At 42.1% G+C, this 19,282-nt stretch overlaps 1 protein-coding gene across 6 annotated transcripts in view; it reads right to left on the reverse strand.

Moving 5' to 3' along the window:
- Positions 1-518: 518 nt before the first annotated feature.
- Positions 519-19,282, reverse strand: part of LOC139560408 (rho-associated protein kinase 1-like) — a 78,781-nt gene continuing 60,017 nt past the window's right edge. The window contains exons 18-33 of one of the 6 annotated variants that reach the window (XM_071377145.1): positions 13,617-13,767; positions 13,024-13,184; positions 12,544-12,728; positions 11,663-11,732; positions 11,473-11,576; positions 11,114-11,279; positions 10,830-10,923; positions 10,587-10,675; positions 10,299-10,490; positions 9,831-9,996; positions 5,002-5,072; positions 4,757-4,845; positions 4,467-4,545; positions 3,436-3,697; positions 2,981-3,188; positions 519-2,571 (exon numbers count right to left, since the gene is read on the reverse strand). In XM_071377145.1, the coding sequence (XP_071233246.1) occupies positions 2,502-2,571; positions 2,981-3,188; positions 3,436-3,697; positions 4,467-4,545; positions 4,757-4,845; positions 5,002-5,072; positions 9,831-9,996; positions 10,299-10,490; positions 10,587-10,675; positions 10,830-10,923; positions 11,114-11,279; positions 11,473-11,576; positions 11,663-11,732; positions 12,544-12,728; positions 13,024-13,184; positions 13,617-13,767 (2,157 nt within the window). In that variant the 3' untranslated portion in view covers positions 519-2,501. Of the gene's footprint in view, positions 2,575-2,980; positions 3,189-3,435; positions 3,698-4,466; positions 4,546-4,756; positions 4,846-5,001; positions 5,073-6,437; positions 6,491-9,830; positions 9,997-10,298; positions 10,491-10,586; positions 10,676-10,829; positions 10,924-11,113; positions 11,280-11,472; positions 11,577-11,662; positions 11,733-12,543; positions 12,729-13,023; positions 13,185-13,616; positions 13,768-19,282 lie in introns of those variants that run through there. The other 5 variants (XM_071377144.1, XM_071377147.1, XM_071377146.1 and 2 more) reach the window with 5 other exon arrangements.

The raw sequence follows: 19,282 nt of genomic DNA on the forward strand, positions 1-19,282 counted from the left end.
GGAACCAGCTTCACCCTGATGCTAGGACAGTAGAGTTCCTGCCCATCTTCCGAAAACCCTACCTCTTCAAAGAGTATCTTAAAACTAGACACCGGCCGTACCCCCCTCTTTTCCAACTAGCATTGACTTTGCTGTTAACTTCTTTATTGAGGAAAATGTACTTACTAAGACTGATATTTGGTTGTCTCACCTAGCCATCTTAAGATGAAAGCACTAAGTCGCTCTGGATAAGAGCATCAGCTAAATGACCAAAATGTAAAAGCAGCACATCAGTGGTTCAAAATCTTCTTTACCTTGTTCTTTGTCATTTTCTTCCTGCCAATCAACAGTGATGCTCATCCGTCACACGCCTCTTCTGTTCCCAGTACTGTGATTATTGAATTACTAGCTACAATCACAGCCCTGTGATTGGTAAATCACTTCGTTAACCACAAGTCTATATGCAGTTGCTCAGAATAAATGACTGTATATCAAAATCACTCATACCCTAAATACATAACAAAAGAGAAGTCTGTAGATTATAGATAAAGATATGTTTATTGACACATATCCATCAGTGCGGCCTCCAATGCAATTAAACATGCGATTCATCCAAGACAAAATAGAGTAAGTAGGTCATAGTTCCAGTGCTTCCCCCTCAACCTCTTTTTACTGAACAAAAAAAACATTTTGAATTAGCGGTATTCATGATCATTGTTTTTTTTTTTATCTTCAAATTATGTACACAGCTGGATTTGCGTGAATGGGACGTTACCATATGAATATAATTATAACTACATTTTTAACAAGCCTTCGTCAAGGTACACCATCCAGAAACTGTTGTGAGCTAGATACTGGACTCTGGGAACTTTGTGTTGACACATTACACTATAGCAATGAGTCTATAAAGAGGCATTCAAAATAAACTCCAACCAGACAGGAAACGTTATGATAAAACCACAATGTAGCAGATAAAAATTAAAAAAATGGAAGAGTTTGGATTTGTCTTGTTTTTGGAGATAAACACAAAACAGATATGGCAGTAAAATCATTATCCAAACATTAAGGCACTAGGTGGGCCAAATGCTACACCTGGTTAAGTCTTCTACAAATAATTTACAATTCAAACAGTGCAGTTTTACATTTGTTAACTTAATGTTTTCCTTTTGAACCATTTATCTATGAGTCAATGTAAGGCAATACATACAAAAAAATACAATATTACAGAAATGTACCCAATGAATACACAAAGAAAAAGAAAATACTTTTTAGGTCTCCTATCCGCCATTACAATGGAATTTGCTTATGGCTTGGAGCAATTACAACAATTAATAAAAATAATGCATAGATTTAAATGATCTTGCACGCTCCTCACTCAATACTGAAAAACATCTAATACTCAGTTCCCAATACATACTCTGTCTCAACTGAACCCTGATATAGCTGGAGTGCCAAGTAATAAGGGATCGAAGCAAAGGCCACCAGAGTCCATCAGTCAAAGGCATTGAAGTCAATTTAGATGGAAACAGAGTTTCTCTTTTCTCAGACGGGGGGGGGGGACACATTTACGTTTCCCCGAGATGTACCCATTCTCCACAGAGTTAAGCCAATCCCTGTACTGCAGTACCTCAATGTTGACCATGTTTACATGCAAGAGTCCCAGCAAAACCTCCAGTCATTTATTCAACCATAAACCCTTCCTATTCCTGACATGGAAGATGTACTACCCACAGCATGTCACGAGCCCCTCGCTCTTTCTTTCCATCTCCCATTCAGGTCCCAAGTCCCACGTTTTGGAACGACGAGCCACGCCATCTTCTGGAAGAAACAAAGAGTTGCAAGTATGTGGTGGCTGGATGAGGGAGTCTTAGTTGAGGTTCCAGGGTGAGGGTGAGGGTAGGAGAAGAGGGGGTGAGGGAGGAATAGCAGGCCTTTTCAATGTCCCTGATGCCTTATGTCAGATAACTATCCCAAATTTCCAGCGCTGGTCAGATTGCTTTAATTGACTTTGATATCAAATAGGGACCCTCCTGTTTTTGTGAGGTGGGAAAAAGAAAAAACACAAAGTCCCAACAGAATCCAATGGTTCAGATGGTTAGCTGGAAGAAAGAGAAAACATGTGTCCAGTGAAAGAGTGTAAGACATTTGACACTTGGTTAGTACCCCCGATAGATGTTAATACATTATATAGAAAAACAGGTTTAAAAACACATAGTAACTGCATCTCCATTATGCATTTCATGGTCTCTGGCGTCATACTTGGTAGAGGGAAAGGCTTCAGGAAAGGTTGCATAGAGGCCTAAGAGTTAGTCAATGAAACAAAAAAAACACTTTAGTGTCAAATTAGATAGAAAGAGTTCCAAGTCAAACGAGAAAGAACCACAAAGGACAGTTCCACTGATGTTAGATACACCATCAACACAGTCAGTTAATAATAAATAATCAAGCCAAAACAGTAAGGAGATAGTGTAAAGAGTTAAGAATTCTTCTGTAAATTTGGTGAGGAGGAGTTGTTGTCAATGTCAACAAGTGCTGGATGTTGTGTCTGCTGCTTGGAGGCTGGAGGCTGTGGTAGCAGAATGAGACTGCAACCTGCTAGTTACACAGGGCAGGAGAAAACAAAATAGCAAGTCACGTGGCTGACCGGACGACAACAGTCACAGACAGTCCACCAGCAGCAGCAGGGATGAACAGAGGACTTCTGGACTAAAGCACAACCTCCCTTAACATCGTCTCTTAGCCTCAATGTTCTGTATTGGAAAAAACAAGCCTCAAGCTATAGAAAACGAGTGTGGCTGCTAAGGCAGTACAAGGAGGTTGGAAAGGGCTGCCCTGTGGGACCATCAGAGGTTGTGTCCAAAATGACACCCCATTAACTATATAGTGCACTACTTTTGACCAAAAGTAGTGCACTATATGGAGAATAAGATTCTCTGGACAACTGTAGTGCACAACTTTATAAAAGGAAGCCTTTTCAGGCCCAGAGAGTATGTAAGGTTACCTTGGCTTCCCTGTGATGCTTTTGGGGTTCTTGCGGAAGGACTGGTTGGGTGCGGGGCGCGTGGACATGGTGCGGGGCGACGCCCTCAGGAAGGAGGAGGGCGGTGTTTTGGGGATCTTCTTGCCCAGGTGGCCGATCCATTTCTTCTGCTCGTCTTGGGTCAGGGCTAGCAAGAGCATGTGCCGGGCAGAGGTCACGTCGTAGTTCACTGTTAGAGGTGGGTTAGAGGAGACAAAAGCAGAACACTGAGAACACAAACTCAGGAAGTCCGCACTTACCCCTTAACGAAAGCCAAATCAAGTTATATTATATTCAATTCAACCCGTTTTTCTTTGTCTCCTTTATTTTAGTGCCGAAAACCAGGCTCAAGCAGTTGTAATTTTTAAAGTATATTTTTCCCCCCTTTCACCACTGATTTAGGTTTCGTCAGTCGAACCTAAACTCCGCGACCGTACCTTTGCAGGGTGCAATGACGTCCTCCTTCTTGTCGAGGTGGTCCTGGTGGCACTTGACGTGGCAGCGGCGGCACTCCAGGGCAGGTGGGGGCTTGAAGACATTCCACAGGGGCTTGGCACAGGCCTCGCAGTTTGTGGGGAAGTGGTAAAGCGTGGGGATGAACTCATGACCTTTGTGGGGCAGACAGTTGGTCTTGTCGCCCTGCGAGATCGTCTCCATGTCCGCCTCCTTCCTGCACTCCCCCTCATTGGCATACAGGATCTAAAGGGGGGAGACGAGAGAGTAAGAGTCTCTTCAAAACATTTTTATAAAAGGGATAGTTTGAAGCAGGGCTTTTAGGGTTGTATACTACTGAATCAGAAAATCTAATTGAAAGTCTCTCTGGGGTAAAAAAGGAGTCTACTGGAGTGCACTCAAGACAGGTGTCAAAATCTACAATGGGATTGTAATCATCTGTTTGAGCAGGCAGGTCACCCAGTATTCGAAGTCTATCCATGTCTGAGGATGTCAGGAGATGTGGAAACTGCCCACTAGGGGTCAACAGTGAGTGATACCTTTAAGTAGGTTTTGGTTTTGCTTGGATGTTGTGGACAGGGATGGGTGTAAGCATCTGCCTATAGTTCCAAAGGTTGCATGTTCGAATCCAGCGATAGGAAGTTTTTTTCATATGTGTTTTAAGCCTATCCCAAACCATAACCATTCTGAGTTCATGCCTTATCTTAACCTTGGAACGATACAGAGAAGTAACCAAACACTTCGAAATTTGACGTTTGAGAAACATGGATGAACGTCTAATTCTGACAGACTGAGAACTTGTTTGAGAATGGGCAAGTAAGGTGATTGTAGACCTAAAAATACTGAGCTGGTTAACTTGATTGGTTTAGGTCAGAAGGCATCGTCTTCCGACCGATGGGGTCATTCTAACGCGAACGCGTTGCCACGAACCAGCAGTGCAGACGGCCTCCGTGCTTTCTAACGTAAGACAATGGGTCAGAAGGTCGATTGGTCAGGTCAGAAGTTTCCTTCCTACCTGGAATATCCTGGGGATCTCCTCGGTCTCTGCTCGGTACACATCACCCTGGGTGACTGGACGCACGTGGAACAGTTTGCTGCACAGAACAACAAGCAACGTGTGATTATTGGGGGATCAGAATACACCGTCTCAGACACTGTTACACAAGCTCTTACAACCCAAGCAATAATCTTCACATAAAACAAACTCATCTAAGATGGTGATATTCTGTCAGTGTTAAAACAGATGGCGAGTGTAAAGAAAGTTCAATGGAAAAAAAACGAAATCCACAGAACAAGGGTACTTACTCGATATCTAGTACCATGGAGGGGTTGGACTGTTCTTTGTCCTGTTCATCGTTGTAGAACAGAATCTTCTTGCTGCTCACCACCACATACTAAGGAAAAATAGAATCGAGAAATAATGTTAAGAAGAATCATGTTGGCCCAAAGGAGTAGGCACTAGGCAGCACCATCAGTACGACCCGTACTGTGCCATTTAACATGAATCAGTAATGTCAGGAAATCGATTAAAAAGCGTCCAGGTGACATACCTGCTTCTTCCAGCCATATCGTTTGATATTAGGTTTATTAGGAATGGACAGCCACCCTTCCAGTCTGGATTCTACACAGACACAAGATAGACACAAATGAAAACCAAGCCTGTGGGTAACACTGTCCCCAAAACACCATGCAGTGATTCAATTCAAACTCAGCTGGGGGAAGAACAAAAAAAGTAATGTGACAAGGCCGGGCCATAATAACTTATTTCATTTCAAGTTCAACTCACTGATAATTTCTCTGCCCGGACTTCAAAATAACTGTAGTATACAATAGTATGTGACCGACAGAGTTACAATATCCCATGCATTTACTTCAAGCTCATTAGTTTTAGATCCCATGCATAAGGGAGCATTAATTAAAAGGGATATATAGGAGAGTATAAATGTCTTTACTAAAGCATGTCATATCCACGTTATTTTTCCAGCCAGTTAGATATCATGGACTAGCTTAAACTCCATGGTGGTCTAGATAGATGTGTGTTGTACAATTATTTTCTACTTGTCAACGGCTGACAAGCATGGCCATTCTAGCCATAGAATTATAAGTCACTTATCAATTATAATTCTATGGATCTGTCCATTCAACGTGGGGCTTCTGATGCCTCAGTCTACCGTCACATAGCAGGGAACTGTATATCGTTGGGAATATCCTTCCATTATGTTAAAGTTTTACCGACTCGACACAAGGAGCATGCTTTGGCACAACACAAGCTACAAAAGAACAGTGAATTGATTAAAAGCTCAACTACAAGTGTGTGAGAGTTCCTTGACTCTGAAAAGGAGTCGCTTCTGTTCTGAGGTGAACATGCCAAAACAAAACTTAAAAAAAAAAAAGGAGTGTTTGTTTGAAGCACAAGGGACAGGGGCTCAAAAGGAAGGGAGTGGATCATGGTTTCCAGACACGTTTTGAAAGGTGCTCAGAGTGATGGGTTAAACCACACAGTGCTGTTGTAGTCTAGTGTTACAGTAGTCACTTTAGGAGTCACTCAGATTTTATGATCGCTTGCCCTGCCGCAAAATAAATGTACAGCTGACAACATCGAAACTGATTACCTACAGAAGACTCATTTATAGGTTACAGATAGAATTTGTACTGAAATAATGTTAAATGAAGTTCTATACTGTAAATGGTTAAGTTGCCCCTACAAATGGCTTATGTGAATTATGATTCACGGTTAGTACATGAACATGCCCCCAGCATGGCACAACTTGGTTCAAAAAAAGCCAACTTGCTTAAAACACCCTAAAAGGGGCTATAACTGCTCCTTCTGTCACTCGGAATGGCCTTTCAAAAGTGTTGGTGAGAGCATACAAGAAGGACGGATACCTTTCTCACCCAAAAAACAAAAACACAAGGGAGGCAAAAGACATACAGTAGTACAGCCTAGGCCAGGCACAATTGGGTTCCACAACTCCGAGTTACTCACAGAAGGAAAAGAATAGAAGATACAAAGATAGGGAGGAGAGCAAGGAGAACCAACTGGAGATGGGGGAATAAGAGATGAGAGAGGACTTTAACCACAGGCACATCAGGCATTCAATGTACAGCAAACATTGTTGATAGGTCTCCAAAGAAAAACAGTCATTTAAAATGGACTGAGTTAGGAAATATGAAAATCAGCATTCTCCTATGCAGTGCATTCGGAAAGTACTCAGACCCCTTGACTTTTACCACTTGGTTACGTTACAGCCTTATTCTAAATTGGATTAAATATTTGTTTCTCAAACTACACACAATACCCCAAAACGAAAATAGGTTTTTAGATTTTTTTGCACATATAAAAATTAAAAACAGAAATACCTTATTTACATAACTATTCAGACACTTTGCTAAGAGACTCGAAATTAAGGTCAGGTGCATCCTGTTTCCATTCACCCGTGAGATGTTTCTACAACTTGATTGTCCACCTGTGTTAAATTCAATTGATTGGACATGAATTGGAAAGGCACACAGCTGTCTATATAAGGTCCCACAGATGACAGTGCATGTCAGAGAAGAAAAAAACAAGCCATGATGTTGAAGGAATTGACCACAGAGCTCCGAGACAGTATTGTGTCGAGGCACAGATCTGGGGAAGGGTACCAAAAAATGTCTGCAGCACTGAAGGTCCCCAAGAACAGTGGTCTCCATCATTCTTAAATGGAAGAAGTTTGTAAATCACCAAGAGCTGGCCGCTCGGCCAAACTGAGCAATCGAGAGAGAAGGGCCTTGGTCAGGGAGGTGACCAAGAACCCAATGGTCACTGACAGAGCTGCAGAGTTCCTCTGTGGAGATGGGAGAACCTTGCAGAAGGTCAACCATCTCTGCAGCACTCCACCAATTAGGCCTTTATGGTAGTGACCAGTAAAAGGCACATGACAACCCACTTGGGAGTTTGCCAAAAGGACTCTCTGACCATGAGAAACAAGATGATCTTGTCTGATGAAACCAAGATTGAACTCCTTGGGGATGTTTTTCAGGGGCAAGGACTGGGAGACTAGTCAAGAGCTAGGGACAGATGAACGGAGCAAAGTACAGATAGATCCTTGATGAAAACCTGCTCCAGAGTGCTCAGGACCTCAGACTGGGGTTAAGGTTCACCTTCCAACAGGACAACAACCCTAAGCACACAGCCAAGACAACGCAGGAGTGGCTTCGGGACAAGTCTCTGAATGTCCTTGAGTGGCCCAACCAGAGGCCGGACTTAAACCCGGTCAAACATCTCATGAGACCTGAAAATAGCTGTGTCGCGACGCTCCCCATCTAACATGACAGAGCTTGAGAGCATCTGCAGAGAAGAATGGAAGAAACTCCCCAAATACAGGTGTGCCAAGCTTGTAGCGTCATATCCAAGAACACTCGAGGCTGTAATCGCTGCCAAAGGTGCTTCAACAAAGTACTGAGTAGAGGGTCTGAATACTTATGTACAGTTGAAGTCAGAAGTTTACATACACCTTAGCCAAATACATTTAAACTCAGTTTTTCCACAATTCCTGACATTTAATCTTAGTAAAAATTCCCCGTTTTAGGTCAGTTAGGATCACCACTATTTTAAGAATGTGACATGTCAGAAAAATAGAGGGAATGATTTATTTCAGCTTTAATTTCCTTCATCACATTCCCAGTGGGTCAGAAGTTACACTCAATTAGTATTTGGTAGCATTGCCTTTAAATTGTTTAACTTGGGTCAAACGTTTTGGGTAGCCTTCCACAATAAGTTGGGTGAATTTTGGCCCATTCCTCCTAACAGAGCTGGTGTAACTGAGTGAGGTTTGTAGGCCTCCTTGCTCGCACACGCTTTTTCAGTTCTACCCACACATTTTCTATAGGATTGAGGTCTTTGTGATGGCCACTCCAATACCTTGACTTTGTTGTCCTTAAGCCATTTTGCCACAACTTTGGAAGTATGCTTGGGGTCATTGTTCATTTGGAAGACCCATTTGCGACCAAGCTTTAACTTTCTGACTGATGTCTTGAGATGTTGCTTCAATATATCCACATATTTTCTCTTCCTCATGATGCCATCTATTTTGTGAAGTGCACCAGTCCCTCGTGCAGCAAAGCACCCCCACAACATGATGCTGCCACCCCCGTGCTTTACAGTTGGGATGGTGTTCTTCGGCTTGCAAGCCTCCCCCTTGTTCCTCCAAACATAATGATGGTCATTATGGCCAAACAGTTCTAATTTTGTTTCATCAGACCAGAAGACATTTCTCCTAAAAGTACGATCTTTGTCCCTATGTGCAATTGCAAACCGTAGTCTTTTTTACGGCGGTTTTGGATCAGTGGCTTCTTCCTTGCTGAGCGGCCTTTCAGGTTATGTCGATATAGGACTCGTTTTACTGTGGATATACATACCTTTGTACCATCTTCACAAGGTCCTTTGCTGTTGTTCTGGGATTGATTTGCACCTTTCACACCAAAGTATGTTGCGTGGTTCCATGGTGTTTATATTTGCGTACTATTGTTTGTACAGATGAACATGGTACCTTCAGGCGTTTGGAAATTGCTCCCAAGCATGAACCACACTTGTGGAGGTCTACAATTGTTTTCTGAGGTCTTGGCTGATTTCTTTTGATTTTCCCATGATGTCAAGCAAAGAGGCACTGAGTTTGAAGGTAGGCCTTGAAATACATCCACAGGTACACCTCTAATTGACTCAAATTATGTCAATTAGCCTATCAGAAGCTTCTAAAGCCATGACATAATTTTCTAGAATTTTCCAAGCTGTTTAAAGGCACAGTCAACTTTGTGTATTGTATGTCAACTTCTGACCCACTGGAATTGTGATTACAGTGAATTATAAGTGAAATAATCTGAAAAATTATGCACAAAGTAGATGTCCTAACCGACTTGCCAAAACTATAGTTTGTTAAAAAGAAATTTGTGGTGGTTGAAAAACTAGTTTTAATGACTCCAACCTAAGTATATGTAAACTTCCAACTTCAACTGTATATGTGATACTTACAATGTGGGGTCTGAATACTTTCCGAATGCACTCTAGGTACTTCACTGCTTCAGAACAATACTGTCATAGCTCAACCAGTCATGGAATGGTTTAATAACTTGGAATGGCTAGGATTGATAAGATTTAAATCATGCCAGGGTTCGTGTTGGATCATTAAAGCTAGCCTGATGGACCAAACATCTAGTTCAGTGATCCAAAATCCTGCTCATTGAGAGCTGTAGTACTGTAGATTTTTGTCCCAGATTAGCATCATCCCACATTCGCTGAATCATGTGTGCTGTGGCTCATCACGAACAGGGTTTGAGGATGTTTGGCCTAGCCTGTCCTTTGACACAGCTGCCCTCGGTTAGCCGACCCGCGCGGTGAACTTACCGGCGATGTTGCTGTCCGTCTCGTCCATCTGCAGGCTGGTGACGCTGGAGTTGTCCATGCGCAGCTGCAGGTCGTTGAGCTTCTCCCTCAGCTGCTCGATGTCACTCTCCTTGCTGTCCAGCTGCATCTGCAGCTCATTGCGGTACGTGCACTCCTCGGACAGTTGCTGTTGTAGAAGAGGAGAGGCAAACAATGAATATGCAGTCACTTTAGGGAAGATCAGAAGTACCGTCAAGGAGAAATGTAGCACTGCCTTTCACTATTGACTTTTAGCTCTGTTCTAAATTAGGAATGTATTTTACTAAATCTTCCTAACTGTCCAATTACCTCACTCTTTTACCTAAAAAGGGTGCTTTTTTGTCCTATTTTAAAGCATACTATTAATTAAAAGGTTCCCATGATCATCGTCAGATGATTTTCAGACCAATTTGACCCGACTGTTAAATTGACTGATAATGTGTTACTGACCGCCTGCATCTCACTGAGCTCCTTCTGGTTCTTAATGGCCATGTGGTTGAACTTGTCCTTCTCCTGTTTGAGTTCAAGCTGCAGCTTGCGGTTCTCCTTCTCCTTCTTCCTCAGGTCGGTCGTGTTGCCCTTCTTCTTGGTGTCCAGCTTCATATCCTTCCTGTTCATGATCTCTGCCAGCTTGTTCACCGCCTGTGATTGAGGTGTTTGGATGTAAATAAGGAGCTCATAACTATTGATGTAGCGTTCTGTAATGTAAATTGCCGTGTAAGGTTGAAGTGTCTTCACCTGAGTCTTGAGTGTGCGCTCTGTGCTGAGAACCTTCTCGTAGTTGGCCTTGATTGTGTTTGTAATCTCCTCTTTCTGGGAGGCATACTCTGCAGGAGAGAAGGGTACAGCCTGAGGAAACTAGACAGTCCTACAGGGATCTAACTGACCCATCGCGGACATATAAGGGCCTATGTTGACCTTACCCATAGACTTAGAATATAGTAATTAGACCAAATTATGAAAATTGAGTCTTGGCGCTACCTTCCTCCTGAATGCCAAGCTTATTGTTCAGCTCGGCCTTCTCCTTGCTGAGGTTCTCCACATCTTTGGTCAGGGTTTTGTTGGAATCCTCAAGCTGGGGAGAGATGCATTCAGAGGTTTAAATGTAGGTGTTCTACAGCTGCCTGAGACACACAAAAACAATAATTAAATATCCCGATATTGAAAGTATACCAAGCTGTTGTTTCCTCTGGGTAGATACATTTTCCCTGACATTAATTTACAATCCAGGAGAGCGGTGTGTATTGAGGCACGCTGTAACTGACCCGTGCGATGGTGGCATCCTTCTCGGTGCCCTCCTGCTTGTGTCTGGCCGTGGCCTTCTTGTTCTCCTGGCTCAGCTCAAAGTATTGCTCCTCCTGGAGCGCCCTGGCCAGCTGCTCCGACTCCGCCTTGGTCACTGTCAGATCCAGCTGGGCCAACAGGGAGTCCCTGGTGGGAGGGAGGATGGACACACATGGTTTAAAAAATGGAATAATAAATCACTCTGCGTGGAGATTTGAAAGTAGAGTGGTCGAAAAAAGATGCACCCCATATTTGAAGTACAACGTATGACTACAATACACATTCTTGCTACATTGACAAATGCCAGATTTTTAACGGTTTCCATTTTCTGATTTGTTACCTTTCGCTGTGCAGCTCCTGCACCTTCTTGTGAGCTTCCTGGACCTGCCGGTTCCTCTCCTCAATATCCTCTTTCAGTTCCTTCACCTGAGTTTTATAAAGCGTCTGGGGGGGTAGAGAGAGGAGATATGGCAATTAAGTTAGCCACTGAGCCAGTTTATCGGAGAGTGGGGTAGATGGGTCCTACTCACTGAAAAATACTGTTCGGCCTCAAGCTGGTCCTGAAGTTCCCTCATCTGTCCCTCGTTGCCCCTGTACTGCCTGGAAGACAGACACACAAACCACATGATTAACATATTGGAGTTTCAAAACAACCAAATCAGTGTTGAAAGGGAAATTCAGATAAAATCATCAAGAAGCGATCAAACTTTTCAGCCACAAAACGTGTGTATAGATTATGAACCTAATGACACTCTACTATCCAGTATGTGCCAGGGCTGTAATTAGCTGGGGAATACCACCACCACTCCTTGCAGAGCTCCGTAGGCAGAAACCTACAGAGCGCGCTGCAGCCAGATTAACAGTCCAGTCAGTCTGGTCTGGTGGGAGGAGCTGGACTGCAGGCTAATCCTTAATCCTGTGGTGTAAACATTGTCAGAGGGCAGCTTTGCCACAGTTACCCCCTAAGCTGGAATAAGAGCCTTTTTACTGGAATAACAACCAATTTTAGGGCCATTTAACGTCTTGACTCCCAAAGCAGTATTAGCTAGCTGCAGGAAGGAAAAACGTCAAGCTAAAGACTATCACAGAATATTAGACTTTCAGAATAGAGTTGAGCTAATGAAGACCGATAAGTGTGGCTGACAGGTAATGCACTCATTTGGAAGGGAGGTAACATGCATTGAGACGATGCTCAATGTGGGCCTGTTGAGAATCCAGCTAGAAGTTACCCACAGATCTAGGATCAGATCACCCAACCCCCATCCCAACTATAATAAACATTAGGGGGATGAAAAGATCTCTGACCCTTGTATAAGGGACTAGTGGTAAACTCGACATACTCTATTATTTGGGGTAAGTCAAACTGTGGTGGGCTGTGACAACATGTGACTAGTTTGGAGGGTATTCTCACTTAGTGAGCTGTGCGAGCTGGAACTCGAGCGACCGTTTGCTCTCTAGTGCCGTGTTGATCTCCTGCTTCAGCTGCTTCTCCGAGCTCTTAAGCCGGTCGGCCTCCTGCGAGCGGCACTTCAGCTCGTTCTGGGCCAGCAGCCTTTTACTGGACTCCTGCTCCAGCTGCATCCGTAGACCTTTCACCTGAGAGGAAAGGGGGAGGGAACCCCATGTGTTAGGACACAAAAGAAACAGTATGTCCTAACTACACAGGTTATACCAGGAGATTTCGTCTTGGGTTAAAAAGTACAAAATAAAATCGCCAACGTTCACAGTGGGCCTGAATCCTAACTACTGTGAAATTTGCCATTAGTAACAATTCATGACTGACGTTTGATAAGTCTGACGGTTGAACGAGAGATGCAAAGTTGAAGGTTTTAAGCACGTGACCGTGGGCATCCACCCCAGACAGTACGAGTTAACATCCGGTGGTGCTCACCTCGTCCTCCAGCCTCTCCTTCTGCTTCATCAGCTGCTCCATCTTCTGCACGGACTGCTTGAGGTCAAACTCCAGCATGGAGCACTGCTTCTCCACCTCCACCACCCTGCTCTCCGCTCGCATCCTCGCCCCGCTCTCCTCCGACACCTTCTGCTGCACCGCTGGAGGGAAGAAAGGAAGGAAGATGTGTCACTCAGTTGCAACTATCCATCCGTTATTCTATGGAGGATCTCACCGACAGATTGAATAGGACATTTGTGCTCAGTCATTTCAAATAAACTACATCGAAAAGGTCAGGACTGAAACAACTGCTAGAAGACAAGTAAATGTTGCTTCAAACAGTGCTAGTCTCAGTCATTTCTGTTTTTGGAAGGTGGGATGTGGTCCAGCTTTTAATACGTAGGGGGGTAAAGTCTCGACATGCCACATGGAGGGGAGCGGAGTACATTCCCTGAATTCCGCCCCTATCCATCCAGTGCCCCCTGGGTATGAGTGGTGTAGGTGGGGGGGGGAGAGAAAAAGAGAGACAGACAGAAAAAGGAGACAAATGGTAGTGGTGGGGAGGGTGTGCTCCAACACAGGCTCAGAAATACCATGCATGGCAGCTGACTTGGCCTCTTCAATGGACTCGTATTTGTCAGTGAGCTGGGCCCGTGTCACTCTGTGTTCTGTGTGTTCCTGGTCCAAACGTTGCTGCAGAGTCTTCAGCTTGTAGTTCAGGTCAATCTCCAGGTTGTTCTTCTCCTGTTGGGAGACAACACTGAATTACATAACGAATCCCTAGAATGGACATTTGCATACTAGCAGCATGTCCATCTTGATCAGGAAAACATTCATTCTGCTGATCTTTATGGGAGAGACACTGGGAATAAGGGGACTAAAATACCAGTTAGATGTACATTCGGTTATCCCACCGTAAGATGTTTTTATTCGTCTAAATGTTTGATTTACTTTAAAATGGAAAAGAAAATAGCTAATAAGGAGCACAGCTGTTTTATTTTTTATACTTCGATTTGGACCCCTACTGACAGTAGGTGGACTTGTAGTAGTAACATAAGGCAACTGGATGCTAATGGTAGAAGAGACATATAGTCTGACAATTCCAATAAGACACATACTAGAGAAATATGCCTAAGACAATTGGACACATTAATGAAAGGGGGAGACACATGGTCTGCTGACCTGACACACTAATGATAAAAAGGACCCATAGTCAGCTCCTTCTAAAAAGAAGGCGTATAGTACAGAATCTGCTGATTCCAATAAAGGCAAACTGAACAAAGAGTACATTGACACATTATGCTGACACACTAAAGATAGAGGGATCCATAGTCAGCTGCTTCTAAACAGAGGTTTATAAGACAGAATCTGCTGATTCCAATAAAGGCAAACAAAACAAAGAGTACATTGACACATTATGCTGACACACTAGGATGGAGGGTCCGGCCACCATTGTAGTCTAGCTGAGAGCAGATGTGGGCGTTATTGGGTGTGAACAAGCGGGAAGCTTGAACTAGAGGATAGTGGTGGCGAATGACTTGAGAAGGGAGACTTCATTTGCATAAGGGATGGACATAGTGCTATGTGTGTATAAATATAGGAGCTAAGGCTCTGGGAAAGGGGGTTCCGCGGGGGGTGTTCCGCGGTGTGTGTGCCGCGGGGTGTGTTCCGCGGACATTCCAGATTGTGATACAATTTGTATTAAAAATCTTATTTGAGTTCACAAAGTTCTTGTAAGAGTTATATTTGAAGTGATTTTCTACGACATAATTGGCGAGCATGCCAGGAGCTGATAGGGACTGGGACGTTCTTGGCTGATGATGGGTTCTTTGGACAATCTAAGCAAACAGAGGTGGCCACCCAACTATATACGGTAAGCAAGTTCTTACAATAGTTGAAATGTTTGTGTAGATTGCTTCAGAGTCCTGTCTCAGCGGGAGGAATGTCATGTAGGTCTCTCTCTCAAATTTCCTAAAAACGATAAAAACGAAAGAACTTTTGAATTCAAATAAATGTGCATGCATGTGTGAGTTTGGGTTTTGTATGAATGCGCATGTCTAGAGATTGAGTGAACTGGAACTGTGAACTTTGATTGTGTCGGGTGTTTGGCTGGGGGGAGCGGGCATTTGTTCTGGTTGGACTGCTCGAGACAGGTTCATGTGTCTGGTTTGATTGGGGGAGTTGTTCCGTCTGATTCTGCTTGGCCGGGTTCGACCGTATCAGGATCTGTTTTGGGATGTGCGTAAACACACCTCAGTCAACCTGAGCGGGCGACTCGTGTCGGGTGTGTGTGATTCGGACTGCCCCTCTCGTCGGACCATTCATTTTGAGCAGCCTTGTGTGGGCTGATCGGCGCAACTGTTTGTACTCTCTAGTTGAGCGGCTGGGCTCAGGCGCAGGGCTACAACAAGTAGTTTATACAGTCAAAGCATAAAACAGTAGGTTGTAGGAAAACGTTAGCCCGATTGTGCGGCGTTCAACTGCAAAAGTAGCTTATACAGTCAAAGCATAAAACAGTAGGTTGTAGGAAAACGTTAGCCCGATTGTGCGGCGTTCAACTGCAAAAGTAGCTTATACAGTCAAAGCATAAAACAGTAGGTTGTAGGAAAACGTTAGCCCGATTGTGCGGCGTTCAACTGCAAAAGTAGCTTATACAGTCAAAGCATAAAACAGTAGGTTGTAGGAAAACGTTAGCCCGATTGTGCGGCGTTCAACTGCAAAAGTAGCTTATACAGTCAAAGCATAAAACAGTAGGTTGTAGGAAAACGTTAGCCCGATTGTGCGGCGTTCAACTGCAAAAGTAACTTATACGGTCAAAGCATAAATCGGTAGGTTGTAGGAAAACGTTGGCCCGATTGTGCGGCGTTCAACTGCAAAAGTAACTTATACGGTCAAAACATAAATCAGTAGTTAAATAAATATTCATAGTTTCCGCTCTGAAAGGAGGATTGTATGGGTGAAGTAGTAGGTGCAGGAAAAACGTTGGCCCGATTGTGCGGCGTTCAAATGCAAAAGAAATCCTGCGAATAAAAAACCGCTCTGTCTAGCTACCAGGGTTTGGTAATTCAGTAGGTCACGCCACAATACTACTCTAAGAATAGAAGAAAAGATAAGTATTGGGGGTTGAATAGGATATGAAGACAAGCTGATCCGATTAGACAGTAGTCTCGTCATATTGTAGAAGTCTAGGCTTATGTAGAAGGAAGTGAATTAAGTCAATAAAGAAAGACTGAGTTGTTTTGAGGTAAAAACAAAGGGATTGAATGAACGGATGAAACATAAAAGGATGAATGATAATGTTGTAAGAAATGAGTAGATCTGTGTAAAACTAGAAGATTAGGAAGGAAAGACGAGTTGTGTGTGTATGTAGGCAGAACGTCCAGGAGAGGGAGCGCGCAGCTCTCCTGTGACAGAGTAGAGTTGATGCTGTAGTATTCAGAAATAATGTATGTACTGTATAGAGTAGGCTTCGATAAAAGAAATTAAGTGATGTGACAAATGAATTATTAATTGGAAAGGAGATTGGCTCTAACTCGGAAAAATAGTAAATAAAAGGTGTAGAAATACATGGGAGTATTTAGGAAAAATAAATAAATAAATAGTCGCATGGGACCAAAATGTGAAGCTCGATTTGTAGGCGTTCTGATGTCAACATTCTATCATCAGAAAATACATTGCGATGAGGTTGTGTGTGTGGTTCCTCTAGTCCTCGCAGACGTGCGGGTGATTGGCAGAACTATTGACAAGATCTAAGAACCAATAAGAAAATAGCTCTCTGTTCTGGATATAGGTATATCGGGTAGTGTAATGTGACATTAGAACTTAGTGCGGTAGTAGGAAATGCCGCTATACAAGAGTTTATTTCCTTGTCAAAATAACAAACAACTAATTGGTTTGAGGTTAGTGAGAATGGAATTTTTTACTTGTCGGTGTATAGTCTCTGAGCGAACAATGAGTGTTTCATAGAGATTACAGTTTATATGTGGTCAAGAAGAAGTATTGGATCACGTTTGACATCTAGTAAAATAACGATGGAATTTTAATTGTTAGACATTCTATACCACAATTCTCTGGAACTGTTAAAGACGCTTTAGAATAAAATCTATGGATAAGTAAAATTATTGGTTTGCTGACTAAAAGGTAATGTTGTGAATATTAACAATATGTACACTTTCTTTTCCAGAAAGAATAAGGGAAAAAAAGGGTTTTTTAATCTTCTCTGGTCAACAATGTCATTGGAGACTGCATTACTGTGGAAAGCAGTTAATTAAAGTCAGCCGCTTTAAAAATAAAAATATCTGGATAAGGCTAAAACATGGAGTTCTGGATGAGTGAGTCCAGTCCCTTTGCGATTATTGGCTTATGATTTACTACTAAGTGCACCATGTACTGGGAATGAATATACATTAGTAGGTTTATTGGAAGGGTTTTTTCCAATTCAGTTTCAAATTGGGTATGCAAAAGGATGAACATGTTTTTGAAAAATGTATTTAAGTTGCTCCTAAAGAAAGGGGGAGTGGAAACATATTAATGGTCTCAAAATGCCCTGAATCCTAGGAATTTCTTGTGAAAGACTGATCACCTTTTACTAGAAATTGTTGGAACAGGTGGGATATACTTATAAAATGTTTAAGACACCAGACTCTATTCAAACTGTATAATTACTTTGAAAATCTATTATGTCCCTGGGAAAATTATGAAGAGTTGTACCCTTAAATTGAATAAGTTATTCGAATAGGTTTATTTTAATTTTTATTTTGATATAACATGGGTTCATGGGTAAAACTATCAGTTCCTTGGGGTTATGGTCTTTGGATAAATACACAAATGTGTTTTGTTCATTCTGCATATAAAAAGTGTTGAAAGTTTTTCTAAAGGTTTTATTGGAGTGTGGGTTTCTGTAAGGGTTTTGTTGATAACTACATCATCTGTAATTCATCTGAGAGATCACCAGTAGAATAAGGGAGTTGTCATGAAAGGTGACGTCAGAATGCTTTAGGGCATGGGAGAGAATATCACCACTAGTGGGTGTGGAGCTCATACCCGCCCTAATCGACTGAATAGTGAGGGACAACTGTGTCTGATGACCTGTGAACTGTATCTAAAAAAAAAAAGACATGCTGAAATTATGTTATATTTGTTGGGAGAATAATGACTTAAGGTTATTGGGGTACTGATTTTTTTATTATCAGGCCACTCATGAGAGAAACTGAGACAAAAGGGCTATTGGGAAAATAGATAGTACTGGTAATAAAAGTGTTTAGTATAAATGTTAATTATTAAAGGGATGTTGTGTATTGAATAGATAAGGTCAAATTTGAGTTAAAGTAAACACTAAGGACTGTTATCCTGAATATTGGATTGGGAAAAGTATTTCAAAAAGAACTGTTTAGTTATTTGGATATAGAACTGTTTAACGTTAATAGGCCTAGGGAAGCTCTGGAAACTAATCCTGAGACAAGGTGGTTGACAAAACTTACAGAATTTTAGATTAAAGGTTTTTTGTTTCTTTCGTTTTATAATGTCATTGGAATTGGAATGATAAAATGTAATGTTTAATTGAATAAAAAGGTAGTCTGTTGTGCGAAGATACCCATGAATGAAGAAGAAAGAGACCAACAATAACTTGGGCATAGAATGACACGGATGGATGTTTTCTCCAGGTTTCATTTCTTTACAAATAGTGATAATATTGCACATGTGCAATAATTATTATAATTTTTTATTTTATTTTATTTTTTTTTCTCTTTTTCTCGTTTGGTCAATTTATTTTTGTTTTGAGGAACATAAGGTTGTGTATATGTTCCTGAGGAGGGACTGATATAAATGATATATAAATTGACTTAAGGATGTTTTAAGTATGTATCAAACAATGGCAGTTATGGGTTAGGGGACTTATAAATGAAGGTAATGGTAGTAAAGGGGTGTTATTTCTAGAAATATGTATAAAAATAGAGATAATTCACAGAAAAGGAAAGACAGCTGGCTGTGTAAAATATAGGGACAATTCTAAAAGTAAATAGAACAATTCACATATCTAAAGATATGGTAAAAAGAATAAGTGGTGGCATTTTGAACATTAGAGCAAAAGTTTAAGAAACTTATGACATAGTTTTGTTAGGATTGGATATTCTTCCAACTGGAAGACGCTTGACTGATTACATGTTATTTTACAGCAGTTGATGTAGGGAACATCATTTGATTATCATTGAATATTTCTGTGGCAGGAGGCCAGGTATTTGAGGCAGAATGGTTACAT

This window comes from Salvelinus alpinus, chromosome 30 (genome assembly GCF_045679555.1).
Source record: "Salvelinus alpinus chromosome 30, SLU_Salpinus.1, whole genome shotgun sequence".
Lineage (NCBI taxonomy): Eukaryota > Metazoa > Chordata > Actinopteri > Salmoniformes > Salmonidae > Salvelinus > Salvelinus alpinus.